Here is a 12,341-nt window from a genome sequence, read left to right as displayed (position 1 = left end):
ACCCGGGTTTGTAGAGAAATTTTAGCCTTCGTATCGTATCTGCCGAAAAACAAGCTCTTTGAAATCGATTTTGATAGTGACCACAGGATACGGGCGTGATTCGAAGGGATATAAAAAAGGGAATGTGCATAGCGGGGTGTTTCACCCGGAATTTTTTTAAAAACGTATCTGGTAGGTTCAATAATAACACGCGGGAAAATTCTACGTTTTACTGATATGAGTATTTTTTAATCATAGATGGAAAAACTAATAATATACAAGAGCAATTCCACGTGGGATTGAAGAGCAATTGGATGGGTTTGTGGGACGTTTGAAATGTTAGCTGTAGCCGAAATTTCCTGGATATCATAGGTGAGAGATGATGGGAGTCGAGGTCGGAGGTTGCTATGTTTTCGGTTATTACAAAATTCACGGAAAATGAGTGTTCAATCTAGGGAGACCGATTTAAACTTTTGTTTACAAGTAGAGGAATCAACATGAAACTTTCAAATGGATAGTTTGTTCTGCACGTCCTTACTAAAGTTTAAAAATTGCGTGATTCGCACATTTGGTACCTAAAAGTTAGTGGGACACACCAGAGGGTTCAATATTCAACTGCTTTCCCAGCAGCGTTAATAAAGTTTGATATTTTAGCCCAAACCCTCCAAAATCGAGTAGAAATGGTATTTAAAAGTATTTTTTCATTTAAAACTGCTGTATAAGAATCCCCACTTGCTATTTGTTTGAAAAATTCGGTATAATATGCGTTCCCCAGTTCCGTGAAGCCCAACCGTGGCAGATCCAGGCGGACAATCATTTCTCGCATACTTTTGTTTACCATCTGATAAGATTTGGCTAAAGAGACGCAGGCAGTTTTGAATAATAATTCGCGTATGCTAATGTGCGCGCCCCGGAGTAACAAACTCGCAACACAGATATAGAGCTACTCTGGCCATGGCAACACACAATATCTCCGCGCACGCATTTCGAATTGAGAAAGAGAGAGAGAGAGAGACGCCAAATTGTCTAACCGTGCGTGAATACAAAACAAAATGCAGGCATGTGTTGTGTGCGCCGCGCGAGATAACAATAGCATCATAATTATGTAAGAAGACAATGTCAGCTGCGTGGAGAAAAAATGAAAACGCTCCACGAGGACTAAAAAAAAGAGCAGTCTTGGCAAAGAGCGTGGTGTTGCGCTTAATTCATCGAGCCTCAGCTCGCTCCTCCCTGCCCCCAGCGGGGTTGGCTGCAATTTTTTTGCAAGTGCCAAATTTCATTAGCTGCCCTGCAGGCCTTGCGTCCCAACCGTGAAATTTGATTATTTGCTGAGCAAAGTGAGCGCGTCAATAGAATAGAGGCAGAGCTTTATTCGCAGGCGGGCCACCCAAAATTCAATTACGCGGTCGCGAATCTTCACCGGCATATATATACAAGACCGTTTTTGTCGCCACCTTTCAAAGTTTGTTTTTGCCGGCGATGTATACATTAACTAAAACAGTTTGGCTCGCAAAATCTGCTGCCTGACAAGTCGATAACGTTAGCGTTCTTACAAGAGGGCTTTCAAAACTTCCTGGCAATATAACGCGATGGCTTAAAGTTTGCACATAATATTCCGTTTGATATGAAACTTTCAAACCGTAACATATTTAAAGATATATTAATAAACCACAGATGGCTTTTTGCTCCATATGTTTTTGAATCAGAATGAGCAAGAGCAGGCAGCGAATACTCTTGTGTAATATTTCTGCGTACCTTTCCTGCGACGAAAAATTCGCAAACTGAAATCCATTTAAAAGGAAAAGTTTCAAAAATCTTCTTCCGTTATCATGAAATAACTTCGTCATGATCCCGGCAAAATTGCGTAACTTTCAACAACCAAACGCGAATTTCCTGTTGCAAGAAAAGGTCAACAATCAATTCGACAATGAAAATTTGGGTGTTTGTTGAACGTTGCGCAATTTTGCCGGGACCAGGACGACTTGATGAAAACATTATTTTTCGTGCAGCTACAGCTAAATCAAAATGTATAGCTTTTTCAATTTCTAGGTGAAACACTAAGTTGGAAAAGGTCAATCGATTTAAATGAAACTTGGTATGTTGATAGCCTTAACAAAAGTATTTAATTTTTCCCAAAATATAAAAATTGCATAGCCTACAGGGGCGCACAGAGGTAACGTGTTCTTGATTTTTGTTCCTGTTTCCCCCTTTAAAACCTCGAATCCGAGGTCATTTTTAGTTTAACTTCAGTTCTTTTACCAAGAAACATAATTATTTTGAACTTAACTACTGGTTGCGGGTATATATAGCTTCTGGATTCATTATTTTACAAATTTTTACTATCAGTGTTGAGGTAAATAAAATCTCGTTGCCATTAGAAAGTGTCCAAATTTGTGTGTTGCTTTATTTTATATAATAAATGCTGGATTGTTACTTCGAAACTGAATAAAATAAAACTCTCAGGCTGAAGAAGAGCAAATTCCGCGTGGCACAGGTGAATGCATTCCAATTGCTGGTTTGAATTGAAAACAGAGTTTTGCTGAAATCAAGAAAACGAGTTGAACTAATCATGGAGCAATTTCAAAACTCGCCTCCCTCTTCTTGAAAAGTAGCTATGGGGCTCTAACGAGCTTTTAATCATACAGAGTGAATGTGCAACCCTTCGGTTCGCCACTGATGAAGATAATTGATGAAACGATCATTAACACCGATTGTGACGCGCACGCGGAAAATCGACTCGCACTTATTCAAGACGTATAATACACAGTCTAATTACACGCAGGCGGCTATAATTATCATGCCTTGTCCGTTTTGCTGGGCGAATATTGGCGACGACGCCGCCGATCGTGCGAAGTCGCCCGGCCGCCCGCACCCCTGGTGCATTCCGCTCGTCAAGTATGCAAGAGAGAGCGCTCTCGCAAGAAAGGAAACTCATTTAAGCGGAGCACACCTCGGCAATCTCGCCAATATTATCGAACCTTGGCGGCGAGAGCGAGTGCGAGAAAAAGCCGGCGAGAAGAGAAAAGGAGTCGGTGGGTCTGACAAGAAAATAACATTTAAGGAGGAGTATCTATCATCGCGCGCTCAGCTTTATTTATCGCGACGAGACGTGATGCGCAGCTATAAAAAGCATTCACCAGAAGCACATCATCCGAGCTATAATGATGATAGACTTGGAGCTTGCGAGTGACACTTAAAATATGAGCTGCTATTTATCAGACTGAGCCGCCGCCACCGCCGCCGCCGCTACATGAGTTTTGCCAATTACAAGATGTGCGTTTTCATGACTTTTTCCGACTCGAGTTTCCCATCCGGCCGTGGCTGCCGAAAGGTTATCATCGCGGCTGGGTTTCACAGATGAAATAATACATTCGTAATGGGATACTATAGAGCTTAATCAAAAGTGCCACACATCCTGCAAAAATATTCTCTTACCACAAAACAAAAATAAACACGTCTATATTATGCAAAATCCAATAATTATTATTTATTCACGCCCTTTGTTCAATGTTTAAAAAACTTACACAAAAGAATATTAGTGGAAAAACTCTTTTGCACAGAGCAATAATGATGTTTTCGCCTACTCTATAATAAAGCCTCTGCCGCAGGTGCATTAAGATTTGCGCGTGGGATTTCAGGTGGAGTGTTCGGTAAACTTGAATCAACTCTTTTTGTTTGGATCGCACGCTCTTTCCGATCGCAAAAGTTCGCAAATGAACTCCCTTTTAATAAATTGGGCTTCAAAGGTCAAACGACGCCCCGTTGCCTTTATGAGCCTATAATTACAGTTTTATATCCTTGCAGCAATCGTGTATTGATCGTAAAAGCTTTGATCGGGATTATATCGGGTTACAAAGATAAGATATTTCATTACCTTGTCCTATTTTATTTTTCTCTTCCATGCGACAGGTCCCTCCTTTTTTGGGAGATAGGAGGAAGGAAGAGGAGCTGGAAATAAAAGAAAACTAGATCGCATCTTCTCATTAATAATGTGGAAGGTCCAAGGCCATCCGTATAACTTTTAATACGAGTATTTTAAAAGTTGAGAAATAAACTTCACTGAAGTAGTTGTTAAATCGGAATAACGGGCTTTTAAATTTCGAATGTGTGTTAATGATCTCGTTCTAATTCAAACTCTAAACCTTCTTTAATAATTATTTTTTTTGTTTCATTTAATTTTTATTTTGAAACCTTGGAAAGATTCAAGTGTTTTCTTTAAAGCCACCCTTTGCTCTGTACACGCAGACGCAGGCAGTAAAGAGTCAAAGCACGGCGATCAAGAAAGTGGTTTCCATGCAACTGCTGAGAACCCAAGTGGTTCTCGTTAGAAAAATATGCCAAGACCATTATTATTCAAGTCCCCGCCCCGTTATCAATTAATTTCCCGAGTGCTCTCTACGTTTTTCTTGTGCAACGCTTCAACGTCTTTTCTCTCTTTTTGCATTCTCTCATTTCGCCTTCTTTTAATATATTGCTTGTTCGAAAAAGAGGCGGATTTTTCGTCAAGCAACTGGATGGCGGCGACGACGTTGAGCGGAATTCAAATACAATCGCTTTGGAGAAAGACTTGGGCTGGAATGGAATCCTCATTGAGGCGATCCCACAATAAATGCGCGTGGCAGAATGCTGCAGAGAGCAGCCAAAAGCCAGTGTGCGTGTATTGCCCTAACAAACGCGCCACCAACTCGTTTTATTACTATTATTTTCCCCCAAAAATGGGGAAAGAATTAGCTATTTGATTAAAATACAGAAAATTCGTAATTCAATTCATAAAACGAGATTACAAATTCATGAAGCCTTCAGCAGGGATATCAAAGTCAGCTATTCGACAAACTCAGTTTAGAACATGTAGCCTGAAGCAAGAGCACCACCTATTATTTGTTTCCTAGTGGATCTTAAATGATGTTTAATTCTTTTTAATTTAAAAAAAAAAACTGCCGAGGATGTGACTGGAAACGGCGGAAAAATTATTAACTGGAAAAATCTTCCCCAGAATGTAAGGGTAAAAATGAATCCAAAATTAAGTATGTATGGCGCGCATTTTACTATTTTTAGTCATCTTAAGTAAGACTCTATAAATAAAATTAAATCGGGAAGAAGGTGATTTGAAGAAAATTGAATTCTTTAATTGTGTTAGCAAAACAATTTTTCGCTTCGAAGAAGAGAATAATGGAGCGGCAGGGTAGAGCGGCGGGAGTGTAAGTTAAATCCTCTCGACCGGCTGTGTAGCATTCTAGCGGTAAAGGAAAATAAAGTAAACAAACAAACAAACGCAAGTGAGGACGAGCAGCCGTAACGCTGGGGGCGAAATTTCCGTGACCGCGACCTAGAATAGAGCGGGCTATTGTGACCAAAGTAGTGGAAGTGGATGCTCACGAAAGGCGCGCGTAAAATATGCAACGCGGCGTTTGTCGTACATGAATGGGCAGGGTTGGCACTCCCGAGCCCCCCGCGCGAGCAGCCGTATACACGGTCGAACGACGGGAGCGCCGCCGCACGCCGAGTCGCGCAAGCCGGCGTCAGAGCAGCAAAATGGTAGTGAGAATGGGCAGTAATAATTCGCTGTAATTATTCGCTCAGGGCCAGCTCAGGCAGCCGAAAGCTTGCAAGTCGCCTTTCGACGCCGCACCCCTCGTCCATCAGTGCCGATCGGCCAGGTCAGCCCTCCGTCGAGCTCCAGTCAGCAGCAGAAGTGGTGCCATTGACAATAGTTTGCTACTCCTGCGGACACACCCCTCTCGCTACAGCCTTGACTCGCGACTCGGGTGTTATTTTGCAAGCCGCGGCTCTTCTGTGCTAATTAAGCAGCGGCCATGGCCGTTCGAATGGAGACTCCGGCCACCAGGAAGGTCAACTACAAGACCATGGTAAGTAGAGCCCAGCGCCAATCGACACCATCCGCCCTCATTCGGCGCCCGGCGCTTAGGGCGGCTATTTAAATGCCACCGCCGTCTGGCCCCTACCTCTTCGGCAACCCCTCCGGCTCTCACGGACCGGATTCGGGTCTGAATAATGCTTTTACGGGCCCAGGGGCCACCGGGACTCCGGACGGGGCCTACGTATTGCCGGGCGGGCCGCACCCACTGGGTCGTAGGTCGTAGGCTCTCTCGGCAGCTCTACAAGCGTGCGGTTGGTTTATTTTAGAACGCGCGAACGTTTCTATTTTCCGCAAATCGAATTTGACCGCGCATCAGATTGTATAATAGATTATATTCATGCGGGGCCGGTGTAAATATGTAATTATTATTTGTGCGCGGGCCACTCTTATCGGGCCAACAATGACGTGCACGCTTATCTGGCCGTGTGTGTTGTGTGCCTTTGATATAGCGTGCCGTACATTATCGCGCGCATAAGACCTGTCGCTGATTTTACCCACGGTTGACGCTTTTTGCCAATTCTTTTTGCCAGTTTTAATTACACGGTTTTTAAGGCAAACAGACAGAAGCAGAGTCGATCTCGTCGCGGTAAGTCGGCTTTTTGTGTAATTTAATTGCTTTCGCCTCCGGGCCGTAGGGCTTTAGTTTAGACTTCTCACTGAGGTTTAATTTCCTCGGTGACAAGTCCCTCGAGGTTAAATTCGTACGTAACATCATTAAAAAACTTCTCTTTTGAATGACGGGAAAATATTTACTCGGTAATAATTTATAGTTAATGATATTATTTTGCTAGAGACTTTAGTAAAGTTGTTCTTCGTAAACAATTTTCCTGGATTATATCAGCGTTTTTTCTGCCAGCGTTTTTCTCGTGTTTTATAATTATTTAATTTTATTATGCTCATAATTTTTCATACAGATATCGTTCAACTAAAAATGCTAATTTGTTTGTCAACATAACTGTCCATTGCGTAAATAATCCCGGCAAGGACAAAATTAAATGACATTTTAAAGGGAAGAAATAAAAGGGAAAACAGATAAACAACTGCAATAATTTCATTTTAAATTTTCGTTAGCACTCTGAAATGAATGTAGGTGGACGTTTTCAACTATCGCTGATTTTGAAATTCTCTGTAGCTAATACTGTGGCAATGAGTTTTGTTTTGAAGATAAAGTGCTACCGATGAAGCCTGCGGGTGCGGGGCCGAAAATGCTGCTGTATGGTACAAGAGCAGAGCGTGTGATAATTTTTTTCTTATTTTTATAAATGTTTAAACTTATTGGCCTTTCATTCGTATTAGTTTGCCTATAGGACTAGCCATTGTAACTCATATTAACTGGAAATTAAATATTAAAATTATATTATTAAAAAGTGCAAACGTGTTTAGAAATTATTCCGGATTCTCAGTTCGGATCTCGCGCGCTAGCAGATTGGGACTGTTCCAGTCGCGCTCATTAAGATCACTTCCGTTTCCTGCCCGTCTGCACAACAAACAAGGAAGCGGAGAGTTAGGCTCACCCTCGAACCGTTGGGCGCGTGGCCGTGAACCGTTTAGCCGGCGCGAAAGGTGTCGAGGAGGGGGCGAAGCGACGGGGGGAGGCGCTCGCCGTAGGTGTCCCGGTCCTGTTGAGTGCAAATCCTTGTGACAACGGCTGACAAAGGCAGGGTGCGGGTTATTTACAGCGGGGGCGGTTGCCACGCGACTTGAAAAAATACACGCACGCACCCACCCACCGCCGATCAGCAGCCGCCCGCATGCATCGCCTAGTGTGGTACGTCGCCCCGGAGTCTGAGCGTGGGTGGGTGGCAGCGCGCTTCCAGGCCCCATAAAGTTTCGCAATAAACTCTTGGCTCTATTATTTGCCTCTGCTTTCATTTAGACAGTCCACAAATTATCCTATTTGAGCTCACTTTCGTCCTCGTCGCGAATTTGCCTCCTTTCTTGCCGCCAGATTGGCCCAATAAAAGCGCCGCTTCACTTTTATTGCCGCCGGCCTCTCTTGCTCGCTAGTTCGCTCGCTTATTTATTTACGCGCGTTTGTCCAATAAAATCGCCTGCTCCATTGTGCAAAATCGGCCGTTACTCCCGTGATGCCGTGTGAGTTGCTTCTTTTCTTTTGCTAGCGCTGCACACCGACTAACTAACTTCTCGGCAACTCGCGACCACTTTTGAATTGATTTCGACAGTGCGAGGGGAAATGGCATTGTTGCTCACGTAGGAACTCAGCTCCCAGCTACCGAGGGTGAGATTGGAACTTAGACTTTGCAGTTGAAGCAGAGTCTCTCTCTTCTGTCTACATTCAGTCGAGTTGAATTTGAGCTGGAGATATTTATTTATTAAAAAAAGTGCTGATGGCCCTCCCCAACCTACACAAGTTAACACTGCAATTTTGGTTGTATCAAGAAATATTATATTTAAAAGCAATAAAATACGCTTTATTCGCCTCTAACAAAAAATGTTGAACAATATTAAAATTTAGAAAAAATAATCATATTTGTTTTGCATTACTTTTTGATTTATTCTCGTCTTTCCTCAATGCTCACTTCCGCAATGCAATTTCCTGTAATTTTTCTGTTTGAAAAAATTCCTGGTCGCTTCAACCGCGATTGGCTTTGCCAATTTTGTATTTCACCACATCAGACCAAGCCTTTCACGTCGATATAGAAAAGCAAAGTAACAGAATTGAATTTGAAAGTAACCAAAAGAAGGAAATGAATGGTGATGCCATCTGTTGCGGATTTCAGACACTGAGGATTCACGTATTTTTATCAGTACCTGTATGGTGATTTTATAACGGCCAATATTATCATTGTGTGTTCCGAATATTCCGAGAAGCCAAGGACGAATGAGCTTCCATTTCCTTACGTCGTTTTTGTTTCCAGAGACGACTGGCTGGGTCTGTATACGTCTCTTGGCAAAAATCCCAAATAATGCATCTCGCATCGCGCGGGCCAGACGCAAAATCTGTGCGAATTATTCCTTTTTATGGCGAGCCGGGCTCAAAAAGGAGTCGACTGTGTAGTCGTAGAGGAAAAAACGCTATAAGCAACATTTTTGGCAAACACAAAACTTGATTAAGCCTGCGGAAGATGAAGAACGTGCGACGAGGCGCTCGCCATGCGTGAAATGACGTGGGGTGCTCAAAATCAAAAGTTTTTGTGTGCTGGGTAAAAAGCCAATGCGTGAGAAGATGGACAAAATTTCCAATGTTATATGATTAATTTGACGAATTTTAATGATAATATTTTATTTTTGAAAGCATTGCCTTGCTGCTTATTTTTATTTTAATTAAATGATTGATATTTATTTTTACTGTTCATAAAAATATTGCTGGCAAAAAGTTAAATCATTTAAAATTACACAGCAAATGACAAGTGCACCATTTATCGTACAAATTTCAAAGTTTTGGAAGATGATTTAGAATTTTTCGGATTTTAAAATTTTACCCATCAAAATATTTGCATTTAATTAATTTGTCTTATTTTTAAGAATTTTTGTCTTGAAGTATGGCGTGCTATCGCGAATCGCGCGATGCATCCATTTGCAATACCGTCACTCGCGTCAATGCCTCTCCACCGAAGTCTTTCAATTGAAACGCCGTGCATTGTGCATTTGCAGCATGCCTGAGAGTCTCAGGATGCCGACAGGAAAGGTGGAAGCCTTACCGGCGATGAGTCGATGCAGATTGCTCCCGGAGTCCAAGTGTCTAGTCAGAATTATTCCACCTCCAACCTGCGACCTTTTGGAAATCCTACTGACTGAGCATTTTTAAGGCAGCAATGCAAGAATCGCAACCACTATGCCACTGACCCGGTTCAAAAAATAAAAATACCTCGCAAGCAAAAAAAAAAAATACTCTCAAGCAGATGAAATATGAAATTTAAATGCTCAAACCTGAAAATATCTTAACTTACATGATAAAAATTACAAATGCTTCACAAGAACACAGCTTGATTTCCCTTGCCACCATCAACCTCCTAATAGCCAGATATCAATTTAAGCGAACTCTGCGTAACATGGAAATGAGGTTGAATTATTTTTGCTTAAAAGAAAAACAGCAGCTTAATCATGAATTGAGAGCCACTTCCTACTTGTTTTTTTTACTGTTCAGTCAATGACAGAGGAAGGCTTGTAAAATGTCGCAGCATCAACTGCAGTGTCTTAATAAGTTGCAGCAGAGCACTTTTTAAGCAGTAAAATCCACTCAGCTTTGTTGTCGTTTACACATGCAACTAGAATTGAACAAGTGCCAGTGGCAAGAAAGCCGGACTAAGAAAAACGAGCAACGCAAAAAGCGAGAGGTCAGTCGCGGTATTTGACACGTCCCTCTCGTGCCGTGCTCTTTCCCTTCCATTAGGCCGGAGCGAGAAGCAGCAAATTTCAAAGTGCTGCTTACTAATCTCGGACGAGCGAGCGGAGAAAAAACCCCATTACTTTTTACTGCCGCGCGGCATTATTACGGCGTGCGCGCACGCGGCTGTGTGTGTTGGAATAGGTGAGGCGGCGGGTAAAAAGCGTAACTAATACCCTCTTGATTTTCTCAGCTGTGTGCGCGCCGCATTCAAATGTTTCCAATCTGTTAGACAGACAGGACTATTACTACAGCGGCGGCCGAGGTGATTTTTAATGGGCCCGCGATGGATTCCGCCAGCCATTGGAAACAGCCTTTTCCTTCGATTCGCGCTTATTTATTTTCCCAGGGCACGAAATGCTCAGCCGGCTGAAACGTCTCGCCGGGAGATTTGTTGGTTTTTGAGCGCCGATAAATCTACTCCGCAGCCCATTTCGCCCCAATAAAATTGAATCAAGTGTTCGACCCGCAGTACACATGTACGCTGCTCACTAACTTCTTTTGTGTCCGACGGCAAAGATCACGGCCGGGCGTTTTTCCTTCCCCAAGACGCGCACTACATCAGTTTACAATAGATAGCTATAGAGACCCCATGCTGCTAAACATTCGTCTTTCGACTGCTGCCAATAAATATCTCAAGGAAAAGTTGTAATAAATAATTTCTAACTTATCAAATATAGTTGCAAATTTGAGCGCGGCCATAAGAACGGGAAGCCTTCTCTCGCTTTTCCGCGAGAGCGCTGCTGGAAAAATGGTTGTGTCCTCTCTGCAGTTGCGAATGCCCGACCGAAATCCTTTGTGATGTTGATTCATCCTCTCTGCACGCATCGTTTGTCAGTTTTGCAAACGAGAGAGTTGCTCCTTGAGCCTGGCAAAAAGCAGAGGGCTGCTGCTTGTTTGCCTCCGCTTATAATACACACACACAGCAGAAGTTGCCGGAGCCTATTTGCTGAAACAAGTCCACAGTGCTCTGTTAGATATGAAATTTCAGTGTGTTTATTTCGCTAGGAAAGTTTGCAGCAGCGGCGGCGGCGGCATCTCTCCAACTCGTCCAGTTGAAGCGCCGCAAGTGCAACTTTTAGCTTTCGGTTTTAAAAGCGATGCCACCCTTTGTCTCTTGAGTGTTACGCGTCGAAAGCAGCTCTTTTCAAAGACAGATATTTACTTAATAAGCACCATTTGTTCAGCGGCTAGTTCCGCCACAGAAATAGAACGGCAATGTGCAAATATTTTGCAAAATGACGCAACGAGCCGTCGCTCGAGAAAGTTTTCAGCTGCGTTTGAACTCGCCGGAGGGGCTATCAAAATAATGGGCATGACATTTGTTAATTTAACCAAGGCAAGATGTTGCGAAATGGCAAAACTTTCCTGCAGATTCTCGTCGCACCCTCACAGATTGAATCAAAAGAACTCTTTAAAGTGTAGTTGGGTACTTCCGCAAGAAAATTTTCTAGTTTAATTTGTTCAAGCTCTGTTTAAACTGTCCACAGATTAAATGTAAAAGCATTCCCTATCCGTTCGTGGAACGAGCTCTTATTTAAATTAGAAAAATGGAATATTTTCCTAATCTCTGCCACTATCAAAGTGGTAAAGTGGGCCTTCTGTGCATGACGAACCAATTAAATCGTCACGTCTGGCACCATTTAAATTTGACCCGCATGATGCAGTGGCGCCATTGTTGTCGCATCCGAGTGCACTGCCATTGATTAGGAGGAAATGACCGTCTTGTAGGAACACAAAGCTCGCCCCGAAGCAGTCATTATCCTGATGAGCCCGGTGCACCTCGGCCGGAAAGTAGGTCTCCCTTGATTTGCCGCTGTTTGCTCAAGTCCCTGACAGCTGCACATGCAAACGAAATGCAAAAAAGCTGTCGAGTGAGTGCGCAGTCGGGAGCAGTGCATTATGTAATGCACCCTGCTGCCGCAAAGTTTCTTTATCTCGCGTCCGATCTGAAAGCCAAAGTCAATGACGGCGTGCGTGACGAGTGTGGAGAGAGAGAAGGCTGTAATCCACTCTATTTACTTTTGCCTCTTATTGGTGCGAGGCCTCCTATCGAGCGGGGTCCAGAAAGGGACGTTCAGTGAATTTAAAGCGGGAAAAGGCAGCTTTTTTCTTAATTGTTACAGAAAAAAATTA

The 12,341-nt window shown here is 43.0% G+C and overlaps 1 protein-coding gene across 2 annotated transcripts in view; it reads left to right on the top strand.

Moving 5' to 3' along the window:
- The first annotated feature begins 5,476 nt into the window (after positions 1 to 5,476).
- The window catches only part of shep (alan shepard), a 162,669-nt gene continuing 155,804 nt past the window's right edge, over positions 5,477 to 12,341 (top strand). Inside the window, exon 1 of one of the 2 annotated variants that reach the window (XM_065482450.1) lies at positions 5,477 to 5,846. In XM_065482450.1, the coding sequence (XP_065338522.1) occupies positions 5,793 to 5,846 (54 nt within the window). In that variant the 5' untranslated portion in view covers positions 5,477 to 5,792. The remainder of the gene's footprint in view (positions 5,847 to 12,341) is intronic. The other variant, XM_065482452.1, reaches the window with a different exon arrangement.

Source organism: Cloeon dipterum, chromosome 3 (assembly GCF_949628265.1).
Source record: "Cloeon dipterum chromosome 3, ieCloDipt1.1, whole genome shotgun sequence".
In the NCBI taxonomy this organism is placed as follows: Eukaryota; Metazoa; Arthropoda; class Insecta; order Ephemeroptera; family Baetidae; genus Cloeon; species Cloeon dipterum.
This window is presented reverse-complemented; position numbering and strand designations above follow the sequence as displayed.